Below are 22,832 nucleotides of genomic sequence, written 5' to 3' on the forward strand. Positions count from 1 at the left end.
CTGATTTCATTACCTACATGCCAATGCTAATAAGCAGTGTTGCTGCTTGCTTATTCCTTTAACTTGTTCAAACTAGGGATGCCCTTAACTTTTTTTAAAAAGTGCCAGTATCATTTCTCCTCAGTTCTTTGACATAGAGTGTATCTCAAGTTCAGATATAGGGCAGGACAATCCAGCATAGAGCACAAATTTAAATATTGTCAAGCCTTGGGCAGCTTAACATTTTGTTATTCTCTTTCTACTCAAAGAAAATTTAATTATATCTAGGTCTTTTGGAAAGTACTAGAGCAAACAAAATGAACACTAATGAGATAAGAAAACATCCCCAGTTGGAGAGGAAGGCTAGCATTTTTATTTAGTGAAAGAGACCTAGAAGAAATCTCAGACATTCTAGTAATATCATTATTATAGATGCTGAGTCCCAGAGATGTAAAATAACTTCTTCAAAGTAACACTGCTGTTTAGTGACAGAATCATAACTAGAAGCCTTCAGTTCTTTTTATAGGATGTGCTTTATATACATAACCTTTAAAATTTTCTCTCGAGTTTTTTCTGATTTTAGGTGGTGGGATATACATAAATAAATTACCATCATCAAAGATATGTGTTCATACTCAATAAGATTCTTTCGGTTGCAAGTAGCAGAAACCAGTCAACAAACCAATCTAGCCAAAAAAGGAGTGCGGGGGAGAACTTAGAAAGAATCCCATACTATTTCCCAGAATCCAAAGAAGAGCAAATGGCCAAGGAAAAGATATGAATTGAGCCATTCCAAAGCCTTTGGTAGGATGAGTTTGTGTGGCTTCTCTGCAGAGTGCTGGCAAGACCATGTCCTTCTAGTAATTTGTGGTGTGAGCCCCTTAGTTGAACATTTCAAGCACAAGAGCGAGCAAGCACAGACACACATAGAGGCCATTCCCACCACTTTCAGTGCTCTTCCTTCTTACCCCCACCCACCCCAGTCTAAATCCTACCCATTTTTCAAGGTCCAGCACCATCATTGCTTTTTCTTCAAAACTCTTCTTGGCCTGGCGTGGTGGCTCACGCCTGTTATGCTAGTGCTTTGGGAGGCCGAGGTGGGTGGATCACCAGAGGTCAGGAGTTCAAGACCAGCCTGGCCAACATGGCAAAACCCCATCTCCACTAAAAATAACAAAAATTAGCCTGGCACAGTGGCGCGTACCTGTAATCCCAGCTACTCAGGAGGCAGAGGCAGGAGAATCGCTTGAACCCAGGAGGCAGAGGTTGTGGTGAGCCAAGATCGCGCCACTGCACTCCAGTCTAGGCAACAGAGCGAGACTCCATCTCAAAACAAAACAAAACAAAAAACTCTTCTTGATCTCTAGCTAGACATAATCTGAGTGGGTGTGTGTGTGTGCGCGCGCGCAAGTGCGTGTGTGTTTAATCCCAGTACTCTTGTATGTTTCTATTTTATGACCTTTAACATACTCGACTTGAGAGAAGAATCCTACAGCACATGTGGAATAACCAGTAATTGGTCAGTTACATTAAAAGATGGGAAATCATAAAAATGATATTAATATGCAGTTCCTATCTGCCTTAAACATTTTATCTTAAAACTTATAAATGTACGTTTAGTTGGCTGGGCACGGTGGCTCACGCCTGTAATCCCAGCACTTTGGGAGGCCGAGGTGGGCAGATCACGTGAGGTCAGGGGTTCAAGACCTGCCTGGTCACCATGGTGAAACCCTGGCTGTACTAAAAATACAAAAATTAGCTGGGCATGGTGGCGCACGCCTGTAATCCCAGCATCTCAGGTGGCTGAGGCATGAGAATTGCTTGAACCTGGGAGGCGGAGGTTTCAGTGAGTTGAGATTGCACCACTGTACTCCAGCCTGGGTGACAGAGTGAGACATCATCTCAGAAAATAAATAAAATAAATGTACATTTAGTTGCTGATATATATGTAAGACAGGGCCTTTGCTTTGAATATAGGATACTGACTGACCATCTGCTTTCTTTGTTTTTCAAAAATTAAACCCATCATTTAGTTTTTCAGTCTCACTCTGTCACCCAGGCTGGAGTGCAGTGATGTGATCTCAGCTCATTGCAACCTCTACCTACAGAGTTCAAACAATTCTCATGCTTTAGCCTCCCAAATAGCTAGGATTACAGGCACATACCACCACGCCCAGCTTTTGTTTTTTGTTTTTGTTTTGGATTTTTTTTGGATTTTTAGTAGAGACACAGTTTCCTTGTGTTGCCTGGGCTAGTCTCAAACTCCTGGCCTCAAGTGATCTGCCCTCCTCGGCTTCCCAAAGTTCTGGGATTACAGGCGTGAGCCACTACACCTGGCCCCATGATTTAGTTTAGATTTTCCATTTTGGTTTCTTTGAAAAGGAGCAAGAACTTAGACACTGTGAAACTATCTAAATGCAGACTCTTTCTAGACTCCTGTGCTTCCCTTTCAGTCTCCAGTTATCTCACCTGTACCTAATTTGACAGTATTGTGTTACAACTTACCTTTATATCATCTTACCAAAGCATTCTACATAGTTTTTATAGAAACACCCCCCAAACTCCCCTCATACTTGTAATTTAATGGGCTTCTGTAATATATAATCAGATTACATAATTATTATACTAATATAGATAAGCTCTAGCATCGTTTGAGCAGCAGTGTGTGGGAGTACTAGAGATTAACCTATTACCCACTAGTATATAGTGAGCTGTGGGCATCTGTCGCTATATTTAATAGCAGGCTATTGAGAGCCTTTGTTAATCTAGAGGTGAGTTAAGTAGAGGTGTATCAAAAGTGCTTCTGGTGTATTAAGATTATTTATATACCTGTCTTATCCTGCGAGACAAGCAGCTCTCGAAATGTGGTCTGGGAACCACTGGGCAGAGGGGTCCTGGAGATCCTTTCAAGGGATCAATGATGTCAAGACCATTTCTATAATAATGCTAACGGCTTTTTTTATTGTTTCACTCTCATTCTCTAGAAATTTCTTAATTTTAGTTTCTAATATGGTAGATACCAGCAGTTAAAACTTATAAACAGGTTTTTTGGGGTTCTATACATTTTTCCTTTTAAAAACATTTAAATTTAGGTTTTTTAAGTTTATTTTTTAATTGACAAGTAAAATTTGTGTATATTTATGGTATATAACGTGATGGTTTGATATATGTATATGTGTGGAATGGCTAAATCAAGCTGTTCACATCTGTACTTTTTAACTAATACATGCCACAGAACGTTTGAGAAAGTCTGCGCTCCTTGAGGGTAGGAGCCGTGTTTCATTTGTTATTCCTGATGTGCTCTTGCATTGTCTTTTACATAGTAGGCACTCAGTAAATAGTTAAGAAATGTGTGAGAATAAAGTGAATTATTTTTCAAGTATTTATGGTGTTTTAAACTGGGTCAACAAACTAGTTTTAAGTAAAGGTTTGTGTATTAATGAATAGGATCTATAATTAACAACAGTAATGTGCAAGTGGGTGCTTTTAAATACTTTTAAAATAAATTTAATACCTTTCCTTTGAAATCTTAAGCAGTATTTTGAAAAAGACAAGAAGTGTGGTTTAGTGGAAAGAATAAGAGAATGTGTTCCTATGAGGCTTTAAAAAGAGAGCAGGCAAATCATGCCTAGGGGGCTGCATCAGGAGTAAATTGGCCTTTTAAAAATGTATTTAAGAAGAGAAGGGGAGAAAGGAAGTGAACAGAGATGTCAGGTTACTTAGGAACATACAGTGGATGGGAAAATTCGTTGCTGATGAAGACTTTTCCGTTCACTTTGAGTAGCATTTGAAAGCTATTTTAGGTTTGAAAAGAAGATATGATAGAAAATTATGGTTTGAGGAAGTAAATGTTATTGCTCTGTGTGAGTGACCTTGACTGAAGAATAGTGAGGAGAGTGGTGGCCAAGTTGTAATGGGCAGTTGCTGTGGACCTGATTTCTACCCTTGAGCCGTCATATGGAGAAAGTTGATAGCACAAACCTTTAACTGAAAGTTAAATTCAGCCTGTCCACCTGGAGTAGGTACTGCTAAATAAGTGGGGAGCATTCACTTAGTAAAAGGTAGCTATATTAGTCCGTTTTCACACTGCTATAAAGAGATGCCTGAGACTGGGTAGTTTATAAAGGAAAGAGGTTTAATTGACTCACGGTTCCGCATACCTGAGGAGGCCTCAGGAAACTTATATTCATGGTGGAAAGCAAAGGGGAAGCAGGCACCAAGGTGTCAGGAAGGAGAAGTGAGAGCGCAGGAAAAGGCTGCCGTGAGAACTCACTCATTATCACGAGAACAGCATAGGGGAAGCTGCCCCATGATCCAGTCACTTCCCTCCCTTGACATGTGGGGATTAGAATTTGAGATGAGATTTGGCTGGGGACACAGAGCCAGACCATATCAGTAGCTCTTTTAGTTGCAACATTAATAAACACGTGGATATGTGACTAAATTATTTGCAGGGATAGTAGTCTAGGTTTATTTATTTATTATTTTTTTTTTTTAGTTTTTTGAGACGGAGTCTTGCTCTGTTGCCAGGCTGGAGTGCAATGGCACTATCTTGGCTCACTGCAACCTTTGCCTCCTGGGTCCAAGCGATTCCCTTGCCTCAGCCTCCTGAGTAGCAGGGACCACAGGTGCGTGCCACCATGCCCGGCTAATTTTTTATATTTTAGTAGAGACAGGGTTTCGCCATGTTGGCCAGGATGGTCTCGATCTCCTGACCTCGTGATCTGCCTGCCTCGGCCTCCCGAAGTGCTGGGATTACAGCTGTGAGCCACCATGGCCGGCCTAGATTTATTTTTTTAAAGGATTAATTGTCTTCCTTTATTGGACTTTCCTTATGCATTTAAGACATTTAATATATCAGATTTTCCCAAATCTTGCTATTGTTGTGATGACTAAAGAATTTTTCTTGATAGAACTTTCAGCTTCAGCAAGAGCCAAACTTGAATATAAGCTTTTTGCTTTAAGAAAATTCAAATTTTAATTTTATTAAAGACATTAATGAGAGGAAATTATTTTTAGAATTTAAACTTTACTATAAAATAATTATGGCTTTTAAAATATTTTCTTCCTGCCATATTTTGGTATAAGGTAGTCATGCTTCTCATCATTGCTTTTTCTGCATCTTCTTGAAATTTGTTGCATATGTTGCATTAAGGGACCCTGGATACATTGATTATATACAGTGTGCTTGTAATTAGTTCGTACAGAGTCTCCTAGATTTTGGAGACATCCAAAGATCACTAAAAAAAGATTTTTTAGTGTAAATATGTAGGCATGGTTCTATACACTTTCTGCATTTTGATCAATTTATCTGTCCCCCCAGTGAACTGTATGCTTCTTGAAAACAGTACTGTGTCTTAATCATCTTGATTCCACAATGCCTAGATGGGGCCTTTTGCATAGCAGACATTTTGCTAATGTTAGTGGAATGAAGTAATTCTCTCTGAAAAGATGAATCATAAATGCACTACTCATGAGCCAGGGAATTTCCTGAGTCTCTTCTTAAAACCCAGGTGAATTCTTGTGGAAATATGACTGAACCTTAACTGTTTCTAACCACAGTCATACATTTCCAGGGTATCATAAAGCTGGTACCATTATGAGACATTTATGTGTGTATTATATAATAAGGTAAGGTCTGTCAAGTGACCACACCACAATGCTTGGTGGCCAGTAGGCACACAATAGATGCTAGCCTTTGTTTCCTTTTTCTGATTCTCCTAGGTTTTATGTCAGAGTCACTATAAGAATTACTAAGGATAGGGGAAATTGCCTTTCTGTTTGGACAAATATTCATAGCAGTTAAAGATTCTGTTTTGACATGCCCAGATTTAGAATTCTGCAGGAAAACAGAAGTCAGAGCAGCTGGCAGGCTGAACTGGTACACAGTATAACCCAGACAGTAGACCTGCCCAGTGTCACAGTATTTTCTGGGCTGACTGTTCTAGTCACAAGGTACTCAAGAATTTTATTCACATACACAAACACACACACACACACACACACACGCACACACACGGTCTTTGATTTAGTGGTTCAGACTAGCTCTGTTTTCAGAAGTTACTTCTTTGTCAAAGACGATAGCCTTTATACTCTTTAATTTGATTTTATGCCCTTTTAAGCTACCTTATTTAGAAGGAGCAGAGTGTATAAAAGCTGTTCCTGGCAAAGGGCCGCAGCAGCCTAATAAACAAATCTGACAGGAGCCCAGTTTGTTACTAAGCCAAGAATAACGTTTCTCTCTATTCTGACTAATGAGATTCCTAAAACTTAACGATTTTTTCTTGATTTTTGGTATTAATTATATTTGATTGTCATATTACTGTGTTTAGTGTGTCAAAATACAGTCTTGAAAATGATAAGTATTATCTCTGAATCCTTTTTTTTTTTTCCATTCAAGATAAGCTGTCATTGGAAGGAATAGTGGTACAAAGAGCTGAGTGCCGACCAGCTGCCAGTGAAAACTACATGCGATTAAAAAGGTTGGTGTTTTGTAACTCCAGAATGATACCTGATATTTCCCTTTGGGGACTGAGATACGTGTGTTATATCGCCTGTTGACTGCATTAAAACTGTGGTATTGTTGAGTGTTTGCTTCAAAAGCTGTTTGGTTTTAAAAGCAAGTAACAGTTTCTTTGGCACTAAAGAAATTTCAGTATCTGGGCTGTTTATTTGAGGTATTTTAAGCCACTTTGTTAATACACCCTGGAATCAAAGTTTTTAAACTACATTTTCTAGTTGTCTTTATAAATTTTGATTCTTTAAAGACATGTAATAAGATCTTTGTACTATTTTATTTTCCAGGGCTGTAATTTTTCCATAATAAATATGTATCCAAAATACTGTAACTGGGCCAGGCATGGTGGCATATGCCTGTAATCCCAGCACTTTGGGAGGCTGAGGTAGGTAGATCATTCAAGCCCAGGAGTTTGAGACCAACCTGGGCAACATGGTGATATCCTATCTCTACAAAAAGATAGAAAAATTAGCTGGGCGTGGCTGAGGTGTGAGGATTGCTTGGGCCTGGGAAGTGAAGGCTGCAGTGAGCTGAGATCACGCCACTGCACTCCAGCCTGGGTGACCCAGTGAGACCTTGTCTCAAAAAAAAGAAAAAAAATTGTACTGTATAAAGCAAGTGTAGTTGCCAGAATATCATCCTATTCTCTTGATCTATAGAGAAATTTTTATAAACATGTACACTTCGTTAGAGAGTTTGTTTCAGGATCTTCCCCTGCCCCCTAAATTTTTTATGTGGTTAACATTTTGTAATTAGTATTTAAAGTTGCTGATTGCAAATTCTTGATACCCCCAAATTTTATGACGTTCAAAGAGTCAGCAATTTTTTAAGTCCTGAGGAAATATATTATACCTGTTTCATAGTTTATTTTTAATGTGTTTTAGCCCCATGTGATTTAGAATTATACTTTTTTTGTTCATTCATTTAGGACTTACTATCTGCCAGGTGCTTTCTTAGGAGTGAGAGAAATAGCAGTAAACAAAGCAGACAAAAATCTCTGCATTCGTGGACCTTCCATTGTCACAGATTGTAGGTACACTGAATCGGTAGTGGAGAAGACACTGCTGAAGTAGTGGTAGTGGCCTGTTGGATATCAGCATTCTCATCTATATAGGAGGCCAGTTGAGCTGGATCATCTCGAAATTTTGCATCATCTTTAAAAGTTTCCTTCTTTTGTCAATTAGATTAGACTCTATCTCCTGAGAATGACATAGACTTGTTCTCTTGTCAAATAATTCCTCTAATTTAAATGTGTCCTTGGGGCAAATAAAAGAATGACAATCAAAATGAAAAATATTTATAACAGAGAATAGCTTTGGAAAACAGGTAGAAGATGTTTCTTTTATTGTTTTTAGCTTATAAAATTTATGTATAGTAGTACATTTTTGAAGTCTTTTTGAAAATTTATCTCTTCATATAACTACTGAAATTGAAAAAATGCAAAATCTGGTTACCAAGCTGCTTACCAAGATCTTTTTCTGTGGCCGTAATTTTCTTTAAAGTGTTCTAAAGATTTCTGATGATGAGATCAGGCAGGTCATCTGCTGTGTTTATAAAATGGCTGCTTTTTTCCTACCAAAAAAGAAGTGAAAATTATTTAGCCTTTCAAGTGTGCTGAAAGATCAGCTGTTACATAGTCATGTACTATATAAGGACATTTAGTGGTCTCATAAGATTACAGTACTGTATTTTTTCTGTTCCTTTTCTGTGTTTAGATACACAAATACTTAAAATTGTGTTACAGTTGCCTACAGTATTCATTACAGTAATGTGTAGCAGAGTATACCATCTAGGTTTGTGTAAGTACACTCTATAATGTTTGCACAACAGTGAAATTGCTTAACAATGTATTTCTCATGAAGTATCCCCGTTGTTAAGCCATGCATGACTGTATTTTAATCTTTACTTAAGTGACTTAGAAAAAGAAACAAGTGGTTCAGGAGGATCATGTGAGTTTCATGAAGTAGATGATAGATGACATAAGTCTTGAAGACAGCTTTTTTTGACCAAATGGAGAAAAGAGATGGGGTAAGAACATTCAAAATAGACATGCACAAAGACATGGGGAAGACTTTAGGGACCTGTGTGTGGTTCTGTAAGCCTGGAATGGAGGAATTGTTTGAGAGGATGGCAGAAGCTCCAGCCCAGACCTCTTTCTTCAACATCAAACATACATACCAAAGCCGGGTTGAATGTCTGATAGACATTTCAAATCTGTAAAAAACTGAACTCCAGATCTTTCCCGCAAAACCCGCTCTACTAGCACTTTTCTTGTCTCAGTTAATACCAACTCTGTCCTCTCATTTTTTCAGTCCAAAAATATTGGTTTTTAGTTAAACCTTGGTTTAGTCTTAGTTCTTGACTCCTCTCACACCCCACATCCAATGTGTCAGAAGAATCTTGTTGACTGTCCCTTCAAAATATTACACATCCATAGTCTGATCACCCCCATGAACTGCCATTATTTCTCACCTGGATTACTGCAGTAGCCTCCTACCAGAGTTCCTGCTTCCACCCTTGCCCCACTGTAGTCTCTTCTCAGCACAGTAGCCAGGGAAGTTCTTTTAAAATCTAAGTCAGATCATGCCATGTCTGTTCAAGTGTTACTTGCAGTGCTTCCTATATTACTCAGAATAAAATCTAAGTCCTTAATAATGATCTACAGGGTCCTATGTGATCATCCTACCACTGTCTACACCTTCTTGCCATCCTCATCTTTTTCTTCCCTCCCCTCCACTCATTCCGCTCCAACCACACCTGTCTCCTAACAATCTATGAGCCCTCCAGGCACACATCCACACTGCAGCCTCTGCACAGACATTCTTTTCTGCCTGGAACAGCCTTTCTCCAGATAAATGCATGGCTTGCCGCCTCACCCCTTTCATGTCTCTTCTCAAAATACCACGTTTTCATGAAGCCTACCTTGACTACCGTACCTCTTTCTATACTTGTATATTCTTCATAGCACACATCACCTCCTACTAAACTATGTAGTTTACTTATATTTATTGCCATGTTTTCCCTCCTGCAAGTTAAGTTCCCATGAAAACAAAGTTTGTTTTTTTCTTTTTTGACTTTATTTTTTGTGCATGTCTATTTGGCTCACTCATTTATATACACACACTTGTCTACAATAGTTCATTCCACATAGTAGCTAGTCAGTAAATATTTGGTGAGTGAATGAATGGCACAAGATGAGGTTTAAAATGTTAAAGAGTCTTAGATACTATCGTAAGAAATTTGGACAGTGTTATAACTATTAAGGAGGTATGGAAAAATTTTAAGCTCGGTGGAATCTAAAGGGATTTGTATTTTAAATAGATCATTCTGGCCATAGTATAAAGATTAGAAGCTGGGAGATAAGCTTGAAGCAGATATAATAATCCAGGTTCAAAATGTCTCAATGACTAAACAAGGTGGTTCTAGTCAGAAGGGAGATGAGAGTCTCTTTTGAGGATAGCTGGAGGTAGAGCCAATAGGACTTAATGAACTTGCTTCAGACTTCTTTGGTTGTGGAATGGGAGATTCTTCTGGTTGGTGGTGGCTCTTGTGGCCTAGCTGTGAATATCCCAGATTGGATCCCTGCTGTCCTGTGCATTGCAAGGAAAATTTACACTGATGAGAGGAGAGGGATAGGGAAGTTTTTGTAGTCCCCGTGTCCGTTATAATTTAATCCCATTTGGCAGTTTACATAAAAGACTTGAAGCAGAAAATACATAAAATTGTAAGAATGGTACCAAGGTATAAATTATCAAAATAGCAAACTAATTTAAGTCATGAATTATTTTATTTACAATTACCCAACATTATCACTAAGGTGAGGTTCAAAAATTTTTTTGTTTTTTTTTTAAACTGTGAACAACATGGGTTTGAAATTATTTTTAAATATTTACTTATTTATTTATTTATTTTTAGAGACAGGATCTCACTATGTTGCCCAGGCTGATCTCAAACTCCTAGGCTCAAGTGATCCTCCTACCTCAGCCTCCCAAAGTGCTGGGATTATAGGCATGAGCCACCATACCCGGCCAAACTAAAAAAAAAAAATTTTTTTTTTTTTTTTGAGAGACAGAGTTTTGCTCTCGTTGCCCAGGCTAGAGTGCAATGGTGCAATCTCAGCTCACCACAGCCTCCGCCTCCTGGGTTCAAGCGATGCTCCTGCCTCAGCCTCCCAAGTAGCTGGTATTCCAGGCATGTGCCAACATGCCCGGCTAATTTTGTATTTTTAGGAGAGATGGGTTTCTCCGTGTTGGTCAGGCTGGTCTCGAACTCCTGACCTCAGGTGATCCGCCCACCTCGGCCTCCCAAAGTGCTGGGATTACAGGCGTAAGCCACCGTGCCAGCCCAGGCTCAAAATTTTAAAGAATCGTAAGATACTATTCTTATTCCAGATAGTTTAGTCTTTGAACCTGAAGAAACACACACACACATACCACACACCCCCACATGTGCGCACACACACACACAGTTAGCCTGCTACCTAAAGGATCTGTTTACAGACAATGTCATGGAGGAAAGGAATAGCAATGTGGTAGTGCTATTGAATGTAATATGGAAAGGCAGTTTTCAGATGTAGGTAACATTAAAGTAGAAGTGTTTGAGAACAGAATTGGTAAGCCTGAGATAGTCTATACCTAGATTTTTCATAAACATGCTCACAATTTTTCAGGGCCTCCTTCTGACTGCATAGTTTTTAGTCATATTCAAGTTTTTTGATTATCTGGCTCTTGTCTTACTTGTCTTCGTTTTCAGCTATTCTCTTTTACATAGGCATTATATAGTTATAGCACACTACAAGTTCTTATCCCACATATGCTTGGCACTTTCCCATCTTATGCCTTTGCTGCTTAAATGCTGCATCTTCTACCTAGGATTGATTGATTGATTGATTGATTGATTGATTGATTGATTTCTTTCTGTCTTTCTCTCTTTCTTTCTCTTTCTCTCTCTCTCTTTCCCTCTTTCTCTCTTTTTCTTTCTTTCTCTCTCTCTTTCTCTCTTTTTTTTGAGACAAGTCTTGCTTGCTCTGTTTCCCAGGCTTAAGTGCAGTGGAGCGATCTCCACTCACTCCAGCCTCTGCCTCCCAGGTTCAAACGATTCTTCTGCCTCAGCCTCCCAAGTAGCTGGGACTACAGGCATCCTCCAGCACGGCTGGCTAATTTTTGTAGTTTCTTTTTTTTGTTGTTGAGACGGGCTCACTCTGTTGCCTAGGCTGGAGTGCAGTGGTGCGATCTTGGCTCACTACAACCTCCGCCTCCCACCTCCAAGTGATTCTCCCACCTCAGCCTCCCGAGTAGCTGGAAGTAGAGGCATGTGCCACCATGCCTGGCTAATTTTTGTGTTTTTAGTAGAGACAGGGTTTCACCTTTTTGACCAGGCTGGTCTCTAACTCCTGGCCTCAAGTTATCCATCCGCCTCAGCCTCCCAATGTGCTGGGGTTACAGGTGTGAGCCACCACACCCGGCTAATTTTATTTATTTATTTATTTATTTATTTATATTATTATTATTATTATTATTATTATTATTATTATTATTATTATTATTATTATTATTTTGAGACAGAGTCTCACTCCGTCGCCCAGGCTGGAGTGCAGTGGCGCCATCTGGGCTCACTGCAAGCTCTGCCTCCTGGGTTCACACCATTCTTCTGCCTCAGCCTCCCGGAGTAGCTGGGACTACAGGCACCTGCCATCACGCCCGGCTAATTTTTTTGTATTTTTAGTAGAGATGGGGTTTCACTGTGTTAGCCAAGATGGTCTCAATCACCTGACCTTGTGATCCACCCGCCTCAGCCCCTCAAAGTGCTGGGATTACAGGTATGAGCCACGAGGCCCCAGCTTCTACCTAGGATTTCTTATCTACCTCCTACCGTGATCTTTCTGAGCCTTTAAAACCAACCCAGCATCACTTACTCAGCAAAACCTCCTTATAGTTTCTACTCCCCACCCCATTTAGGATCTTCTATTCCTCTTTTCTGCATTCCCACATATTTAAATGTTTATTCTTCTTCAGTGTTTTGGGAATTCATAGTTGTATCCTCTACAACATTATGAACTTCATGAGAGCAGAGACTATGAGTTTTATTTTTCTTTCTTCTTTCCCTCTTATTCTCCCTGTCTCCTTTCCTTCCTTTCTTTTTTTTTTTTGTATAAATATCCAAAAGTATTTATTGGATTGAAATAGAAATGGCAAAGGTAGGTACAGAAATATGGGAATCATCAGCATTCAGCTTCTTTATTAATAATTTTTTTATTTGGACTTACTTGAAACCTGGACTTTATTTTTCAGTTTTGTGTATATGCATATTTCTGTGCACACGTGAGCACATGTCCCTTGCTTTGAGAAGGAGAAAGTGATTTCAAAATAAATATAAAAACATTTCATCAACAATAAATCTGTTTTTCAAAATATAAAGAAATGAATCTTCTGTTTATAGAGGACTAGAAGAGAAAGCCTTTTCATCAAAAAAGACCTATTCTTAAGTCAATGAGTCGCTTTTCTTTAATCAGTGAGTTTTTACTGTATTATATTTTAGTAACTAGCAGCTGAACTACATTCTTGGAAACATAAATGACTATCATAAAGTGTATTTAACATTTATAAATAATGATATTTAAGAATGATTAGTCTTATTTTAGCGGGAATTTAATTTTAGTAATTCTTACAGCTCTCTGCTGTTAAATTTTGGCTGATAAATTAGCCAGATGTTATGAGAATTATAACCATATTCATCAAATGTAAGTTAGTAAGATTCTGTCATTCATTTAGATAAAGGTGGAAATTAAATACATACTTACATACTAGTAAATACATACACTAACCCCAAGAAATGACCTTCAATCGATGAAATTCAGGCCAAGAAGGAAATGATTTCTTTCATCAGATCCCCTCATATAATAAAAAATCCTGCAAGACTCCAGTTAGCCACCAAGAAAATCTAAAACTAACTAAATAAAAACCTAATGATTTTGTTTGCTAGTCTTAAAATTGTAACAGCCTAACTTTTCATATTGAGAAGAAAAAAGTGTTCTACTACTTCTCTTACTTTTTCTTTATCTGACATTAGTTTGGATTAATCTGAATATTAGGAGAAAAATTATTTTGAATTGGTAAATATAAATATACTTAATATCACATCATGTCTTATGTATTAAACTGATTTAATTTGGATTGTTTTAAGTGTAACTTTTATTTCAGCCTCTTGAGCTTTTCCCTAGTCTTTGAATGGTGGCTTATGTGCCCACTCTATAACTCATATTGTACTTTGTTAAGTATAAAGGAACATAAATATAAGGCAATCATCCTAACATATTTTCATATAGGAAAATCATAGAAATATGAAATCATATGGCTTTTTGACTTCTGTATGTTTATGTCACTAACTCATCTGAAAATACTTGTCTTAAAAGTTTCTATTTTTATTCCAGTGTTTGTGGATTTTTTTCAAAAACCTAAGAAAACCCTTCTCCTGCAGGAACACAGGTTCCCATATGATTATAAAACATTCAAATACTAGCTCAACTATTGAATGGGTTACAGGTTGAATATCCTAAGTCCAAAAATCTGAAATCATTTCAAAATCCAAACTACTTGAGCACTGACATGATGTTCAGAGTAAATGCTTTGAGAAGTGCTCATTTCAGATTTCAGATGTTAAGTATGCTAAGTTTAATGCAAATATCCCCAAATCAGAAACACTGCTGTTCCAAGAAGTATAAGCTGAATTATAAATAGGATGATCATATAATTTATCATTGAAAACAGGATACTTTTGAGAATGAAAGCAGGCACTAACCAGGGAGGATACTACACTGAGACAACAGTTCCAGATGAACTGAGACATATGGTCATCCCCTATATAAGTAGCTCAGGTAAATGAAAATACTAATCTAAAACAAGAAATAAAAGATAAGAGTCAAATAGTGAAAGTGCTGCCAGTTAGAAAATTCATACTAGAAATTCTAGATTAAAGCAAACCACTCTGGATGAATTTTTTTTTTAATTTTTTTGTTTTTTTGTTTGTCTTTTTTTTTTTTTTAAGACGGAGTTTTGCTCTTGTCGCCCAGGCTGGAGTGCAATGGCACGATCTTGGCTCACTGCAACCTCCACCTCCCGGGTTCAAGCAGTTCTCCTGCTTCAGCCTCCTGAGTAGCTGGGATTACAGGCGACTGCCACTATGCCTAGCTAATGTTTGTATTTTTAGAGAGAGGGTTTTGCCATGTTGGCCAGGCTGGTCTCAAACTCCTGACCTCAGGTGATCCACCCAACTCAGCCTCCCAAAGTGTTGGGATTACAAGCGTGAGACATCACACGCAGCTGTTTTGTTTTCTTTTTTTAAAAAAAATAAAACACCCAGCTGTTTTCTTTTCTTTTTTTAAAATAAAAAAATTTAAAGTTCAGGGAACAAGAAGTCCTTCTGAAGAACTAAACCAATTAAAGAAGGCAACTGTCTCTGCCATAAGTCCATCCTTGTTCTCACATTCTTTCCCCTTGAAATGCTTTTTCTTTCTTTTTTTTCCTTTCTTTTTTTTTTTTTTTTAATTGAGACAGGGTCTTACTTTGTCACCCAGGCAGGAGCGCATGATAAAATCACAGCTCACTGCAGCGTTGATCTCCCGGGTTCAAGTGATCCTTCCACCTCAGCCTCCGAAGTAGCTGAGGCTGCAGGCACTCACCACCACGCCCAGCTAATTCTTGTATTTTTTGTAGAGCCGGAGTTTCACTATATTGCCCAAGCTGGTCTGGAATTCCTGAGCTCAAGGGATCCGCCCACCCATGGCCTCCCAAAGTGCTGGGATTACAGGTGTGAGGCACCATGCTTGGTCGAAATGCTCCTTTTTAATTACCTATTTTAAAGTGAAGGATTTTGTCAAAGAAGCTAGATGCCTCCATTAAAATGCACTAATTTATAATGTAAAACATTTTATAAATGGTTGTAATAAAAGTATAAAAATACTTTTGGGATACAACTATAACAGAAAACTAGGCAAGGTGTTTTACCCAGAATTTTTTAAAAGACTAAAACTGAGCCGGGCGTGATGGCTCATGCTAGTAATCCCAGGACTTTGGGAGGCTGAGGTGGCGGGTGGATCGCCTAAGGTCAGGAGTTTGTGACCAGCCTGGCCAACATGGTGAAACCCGTCCCTAGTAAAAATACAGTAAAATTAGCCAGATGTAGTGGCGGGTGCCTGTAATCCCAACTACTCGGGAGGCTGAGGCACGAGAATCACTAGAACCCAGGAGGCAAAGGTTGCAGTGAGCCATCGCACCACTGCACGCCAACTTGGGTGACAGGGCGGGACTTTGTCTCAAAAGAAAAAGACTAAAACTGTTGGTTTCAAGAAAGACTCCTTAGGGAAACTCAGTGGTAGAGATCACCCTCTTTCCTCTGAAGAGCCATAGCAGCTGTCTCTTTCACAGCCTTGAGCTGTAGACTGCCCCTGAAGATTTACTATTGTGATGAAACAAGGACTTCCAAATGGTTGTAAAAGCTCTTGGGAATATGTATAAAGAATGAGGCCTGGTGCAGTGGCTCACACTTGTAATCCCGGCACTTTGGGAGGCTGAGGCTTGAGCCCAGGAGTTTGAGACCAGCCTGGGCAACATGGAGAAACCCCATCCCTACAACAACAACAACAAAAATTAGCCAAGCATGATGGTGCACGCTGAGGTGGGAGGATGGCTTGAGCCTGGAGGTCAAGGCTGCAGTGAGCTGAGGTTGCACCACTGCCCTCCCGCCTGGGCAACAGAGCGAGACCCTGTCTCGAGAGGAAAAAAAAGAAAGCACTGGAATAATTTTAAAAACTCAAAGGTTATACGTATATATGTATATTTCCTTCTTGTGATCTCTGATATTTTCACTTTAAGATAGGGGGAGCGGAGGAGTTTTTTCAGTAGCTAAGTGTTGTCTCACCCTGAACATCTCTTGTTTTCTTTGGAATTCCCCATCTCTTCTGCCTGCTCTCTTGTGTTCTGTGGTTAGTGACTCTCCTGACATACCCAAATGTATGATTTTTAATATGTGGGGCTGTAAATCTTTTTAAATCAAAGTCTTGTGTTTGTTTTTTTTGTTTTTTTGTTTTTGAGATAGAGTCTTGCTCTGTCACCCAGGCTGGAGTGCAGCCGTGTGATCTCAGCCCACCCCAACCTCTGTGCCCTGGGTTCAAGCAGTTCTCCTGCCTCAGCCTCCAGAGTAGCTGGGATTATAAGCACACGCCACCACACCTGGCTAATTTTTTGCATTTTTAGTGGAGACAGGATTGCTCCAAGTTGGCCAGGCTGCTCTCGAACTCCTGACCTCAAGTGATCCACCCACTTCGGCCTCCCCAAGTGCTGGGATTACAGGCATGAACCACTGTGCCGGCCCAAAGTTTGTTTTTGTTTTTAAGGCTATAGAACAGGAAGTTCCTTGTGGGGGTCTGAGCTCATCTTATTCTGCTGCCATTTTAACTCAGGTGTGCACCATATCAAAGCCAGCCATTTTCACTCTTCCCCAAGTGCATCAAGTGCTTTCATGTCCCTAAATGTCTGCAGTGCTCTTGGTTGCTTTAAGATACAGCTCAAATGGGCTGGGCGCAGTGGCTCACACCTGTAATCCCAGCACTTTGGGAGGCCGAGGCAGGTGAATCATGAGGTCAGGAGTTCAAGACCAGCCTGGCCAAGAGAGTGAAACCCCGTCTCTACTAAAAATAGAAAAATTAGCTGGGCATGGTGGTGGCCACCTGTAATCCCAGCTACTCGGGAGACTGAGGCAGAGAATTGCTTGAATCTGGGAGGCAGAGGTTACAGTGAGCCGAGATGACGCCACCGCGCTCCAGCCTAGGTGACAGAGCGAGACTCCATCTCAAAAAAAAAAAAAAAGTAAAGATTCAGCTCAAATGGAAAATCTCCCTGACCGTTTCTCTCGTTTCTCTTCACACAGAATAAGTACCATGTCCACCAAACTCCTGCTACGCTTTTTAAAATAAACCATTAATCACATTTTGCTTTTTATTTTACTTTTATTACTTTTGTTTCTGTCTGTGCTAGATTGTGAGCCCCTTGAGGTCAGGGACTGTATCTTGTTCATCTTCATTCTAACAGCTTTATGTTCAGTTAACACTAGTAGAGCAACCAAAGATGAGCATTTTAAAGTTAAGGATTTATAGTTATACCTTGGTTAATGAATCTCCAGAATTGATATTCTTTTTTAGTTACCTTGTTTAAAATTCAAATTATAAGTCCTGAGAAGCAGTATTGGCATGTGGTGGTGTTTCTACAAAGCCTTACAGCTTTGCAGAATAAAAATACCTCAGCATACAGTTTCTCTTTGTTCACTCACAGTTGAAAATCAACAGGGTTAACCTTGGGCAAAACTATGAAGTATGGAAAGTTTGTCTTTATTATCCAGGCATCTCCTGTTTTCACTCCCCTTAGCAATGTCTGTCTTTAGGTGTCTACTTTTTATCTTGTTCTGATCTTTTCTAGCCTGTCAATTCTGGATATATTTTAAGAATGAATGGGCATAAGTCAAACTGGGTATTTGGTTTTAAACCTTTTATTACTAAGTGTGAAATAAAAGCCATTAGATTGCCTGTTCAAGTAATTTGAGTAGGCAGATTTTTTTCTCCTCATGGGAAAGAAAGAGAACTCACTGAAATTAAACCATTTATAGATTGGCCCCAAACACAAAATTAAGGAATCGTTTTAGTTTGCTGGAGGATTTGTCACCAGGACAACCATCTCTGCTTCGTGGGCCAAATGGGCAGATCTGACCTAGCTGCATTTGTTAGAGATCTGTTCTGAGGATTTAAAATGGGTGCTGAAGGTAACCCACAGAAGTGACCAAATTCCCTTAGGCAGGAGCAGGATGGTCACTGACTAGTCCATATGGCATCGTTTGTACGTATTAGAAAAAGGTGCTCCGTCCTCAAGTGTTTTTATTTTTATCTGTCAGAAAATTGTGGTAATTTACAGATTTTGTTAAACAAGAAATTACTGCCATCTGTCAGAAAATTGACACGGTAATTGCCGTCTCTCATGTGAATGTGCCCGTTTAACACAACATCATTGTGCACTATAAAACAGGCTGATCTAGGAGGGGGCTGCACCCTCCAGTTTGCTGCAGGCCAATGTGTCCTGTTTTCTTACCAGTTTACTTAAAATTTAAGTAATTTCAAATAAACTTGCCTGTCCTTGCAGGCACTGGAATTTTCAATTCTTGGTCTTTGATTTTTCTGAAACATTTGGAAATGCAGGAAAGATACCACATGTTCTTTGTTCAAGAAAAAGGGTCTCATTTAGGGAATTGAATTGATGGGGTGCCAAATGGTCTGGGATTGTTAAATGCTGTTAATCAAGTCTTTAGCTTACTATTAGGAAGAACTAATTTAGACTTTGGGATGATCAGGATTTAAATATTCCTAGTAGTTTGTCACTGACAGTACAGGAACACCTGACTCCTAAGTGTGTTACATTCTATCTGTCTTGCTTGAGACTGTAATGCAGTTGCTATGGGGGATGTATTGTAAAGAAAACTTGAATTATTTAAGGAATCTTTGAGTTTATAAGTAGAGAAAGAGAAGATGTTGGGTTTTTGTTTTGTTTTTTTAAAAAAAAAGGCTGCTTAAAGGAAATGACTTTCAGCTAGAATGGTTCAGCCTGCATAGTGAGTCCCTCACTTTTATATGGCTTCATATTATATGAATTAGAAGTTCTTTTTAGTGACTATCCTTAAAAAAATCTCATTTCCTTTCTCACAAAAAAGAAAATTGAATCACAGAAAAGTTGTGATTTGCCCAAGGTCATGATTTGTAAATGGCAAAGCTGGAATTGGAACCCACATCTGATTGATTCCAAAGGAATCAGATGACAAGCTACCTCTTTCAGCTTTCAGTTTCAAAAGGTTGCCTGGCTTATTCGTAGGAAAAGAGAAGGTAGCAGCTGGTACTCTCTCTCTCCTCCCTCTTATTGAATGACCTTCAAAGCCCCACAACTTAAACCAACATTGTTAGTACCATGGTTCTGTTACATTATAAAATAAATACAAGATTCATATAAGATGTAAAATGGTCTCATTCTTTTAGTTTGGAATTTTTATCTAATTTCTGATTTTTTAATTTAAAAGTGAGCTTCGATAGCATGATTGAATTGAATTTCAAAGCTCCATATTTCTGCAGGAGAGGTAGGACATTAAATGATTTTACAAGTCTGTGAAGTTTACTTTTCTGAAGTTTATGTGAAATCTCTAATGCTGTGTGTGGGTAGTTTTAATGAACTAGTAGTTGTGCTGTTTTGAAGATCTGCTAATCTATAATGTACCCCAGATATTTCTGTTGTCATATATTGTACACTTTTGTTTTTATGACTTGAAAGCCTCAAAATGTCTAAAACCTTTTTCTTTTAATGTGTTATATATTTGAGGAAATCCCAAAGGAAGGAATTAATAATGTTCAGGCAGAAACTTTTCAAACTGAAAAATAGTACATGTCAGAAAAATGGGAAAGGATGACATATATGGGCGTAGTAGTGAGGTTACATAAAACAAAATATGCCAATGAACGGTATTCCCAGTAGAACGCGGCTCCATTAGGGCAAAGACCTTTTTTGTCTGATTCATTTATGGGTGTGTGTCTCATGAATAGAAGAGTACCTGGCACCTAGTAGGTGCGTGATAAATACTTGTTAAATAAAGAAAGAAATGAAAAGCATGTGATTTGGTTTTATGCATTTGTGTCCTACAGGCTGCCCAGGGTTTGATCACAATGAGTCATTCTTTTTTAAGCTATTGCATGCCAAGTTGATTTATCTGCTTTTGTTACTTCCCTATATTTCATAGCTTCAGAATGCCATTTATTACTCATTTGTTTAACAGATGTTTACTGAGCATCTAGTGTATACTAAGAAGTGTAACATTAAAAAGCAACCAGATCTTATGTTTCTTGGAAAATTGATCATACTAATTTAATGTAACTAATAATTTAGGGTATTGTTTTATGCTGTGTGAGAAGTTGGCACAGGCAGTAAATACTAGATTTCAGGAGTCAAACTTCATCATATAAGTATTTTCCATACTTATACTACCATATAAGTATCAGTAGACTTTGACTAGATAAAGACTGGAGGGAGGGCTCCCAGGCAGGACTGGCACAGCCTAACCAGGGAAGGGATAAAACAATAGCAGTGTTCTGGGAAACTTAGTAGAGGTCATCCTGGTAAAGCAGAGATGGACAGAAAAAGGAATACATAGAATTGTCTGGTCAGTTGGGCTTATGGTAGTGTATTTTGTGTCAGACTGAACGGGCTAGACTTGATCTAGTAAGAGTCACTGATTGAGTGTATTTTACTCCGAGGGGGGTTCCTAGGTCTCCTTCAGGGCTCTGTCCTTGGTACAATTATCCTCCTTTGGTTACTGACCTTAGTCATCTTTGTAGGCTCCTACTTATCGTCTGAACTTTGTGCCTCCGACGTTATCTTGATAAGTGATCCCATCCGCTTAAAATGTATGTGTGTGTGTTTGTGTCTGTGTGCATATAGAGAGAGAGAAACTCCAGAATTTGTATCTCTGGCCTAGACCCCTCTAGACCTCTCTCCTGAGCTTTATACTCATGTACACCATTCAGAGCTCTACTTGGATGTCTCCTTCGTGTTTTAACTTCACATGCGTAAAATTGAATTCTTGGTTGTTAGCCCACCTCTAGTGCAGTGTCCTCCCTGCCCCCAGTCTTACCCATTTTTTACGCAGTTTCTCAGGTAAAAAACCTGGGAGTTATCCATGATTCTTCTTTTCTTGACAAGACACATCTAGTCAATGACCAAGTCCTGTTAGTTGTACCAACACAATACACCCTAAATCCTACTACACTAATCTAAGCTGCCATTTTTGCTCCAGAATATAAGTTCAGGACTGACTATATAATCTGCAGGACCTAATGCAAAATGAAAATATGGGGCCTTTTGTTCATACATTATTAAAAATTTCAAAAAGACCACTGAAGGACTTATCCATGTAACCAAAAACCATCTGTATCCCCCAAAACTATTGAAATTTTAATAAAAATCAAATCAGTGACAGTGGAGCATTAAATCAAGCTCAGGGCCCTTCCAAGTGGGGGTCCAGTATGACTGCATAGGCTCCCTCTCCATGAAGCTGGCCTTGCCTCCACTACTGCAGTAACCTCCTAAATAGTAGCTCCTTCCTTCCCCCATGGACCATCCCTCATAGGTCAGACTCATTAGTGTAGATCTAGTCATACCACTTCCCTGCTTATTGCAGTTAAAATAAAATGTACAAATCCTGCATCATCTGGCCTTCAGAACTTTGATCTGATCCTGAAGCTTTTTCAACCTCTTCTTCCACTACACATCTCATTCATTAGACAGCAGCCATAGTTGCCACCTTTTGTCTGTCAAAAAGAACAAGAATAGTCCCATCTCAGGGCCCTTGTTTCTGCCTAAACACATACCTTTCATCAGATCTTCAACTGGTAGCCCCCTTCCAACCATGCAGTTCTCTCAGTTTATATGGAACCTCCTCAGATGGGCCTTTCTCGACCACTGCTAGGTGAAATAGTATAGACTTCTCCCCACCGCCGCCACCACCGCCACCACCGCCACCACCACCACCTAATTATGTGCTGTGACATTACTCAGGTTTATTGTATTCTTAACACTTACCATTGTGTGACTACCTTAATTAATTAATTATGACATATTGACTGTATCTCCACCACCTAGCATGGTGCCTCATACATAATAGTGCTCAGTAAGTATTCGTTGCACGAATCAATGTTTATCATAACCTTTTTAGCCCCTTTCATTTTAGGAGATTTATCTGAAGTTAACAGAGTGTTTTTCTGTTAACAAAAGGAATACATACAATACAAACAAAATCCTTTGGGATTTTGTTAAATTTATTTGGGAATTTAACAAGGGCCCTTCCCTTGTTAAGTTTTTTATTTGTTGAGTCCTTATAAAATTGAATTGACTTTTATTTAATATATTCCAAGTTAATTTTAGAATCTCAATGAAAGAAGCCCCCTTCTCTTTAAAATGGCATGTCTTTGGTATAACATATCATGATACATAACTGTACTTTAGCTTGGATAAGGAATTAAAGATGTCATTTCCTGTTAGAACTAAGGTTAATACTATAGGATGAGCACATTTTTTTTTCCCTCAGAATCAATATTGTAATACCAAGGGTTTTACAGCCCAAGCTTCAGAAATGCATGTAAACCCATTCAGTAAACCTTGAACATCTATTATATAACAGACACTCAGGAATGAAAAGATGAATAAGACATTTTTCCTGCCCTTGAGTTGTTCACTGTAGATAATTTGTTCTTTGACATGCA

General features: G+C 38.9%; 1 protein-coding gene across 3 annotated transcripts in view; it reads left to right on the top strand.

Moving 5' to 3' along the window:
* GTF2F2 (general transcription factor IIF subunit 2) overlaps nucleotides 1–22,832 on the top strand; it is a 239,318-nt gene that overhangs the window by 156,062 nt on the left and 60,424 nt on the right. For all 3 annotated transcript variants that reach the window (XM_054446661.1, XM_054446658.1, XM_054446660.1), the window contains one exon: nucleotides 6,380–6,461. In XM_054446661.1, the coding sequence (XP_054302636.1) occupies nucleotides 6,380–6,461 (82 nt within the window). The remainder of the gene's footprint in view (nucleotides 1–6,379; nucleotides 6,462–22,832) is intronic.

Source organism: Pongo pygmaeus, chromosome 14 (assembly GCF_028885625.2).
Source record: "Pongo pygmaeus isolate AG05252 chromosome 14, NHGRI_mPonPyg2-v2.0_pri, whole genome shotgun sequence".
NCBI lineage: Eukaryota > Metazoa > Chordata > Mammalia > Primates > Hominidae > Pongo > Pongo pygmaeus.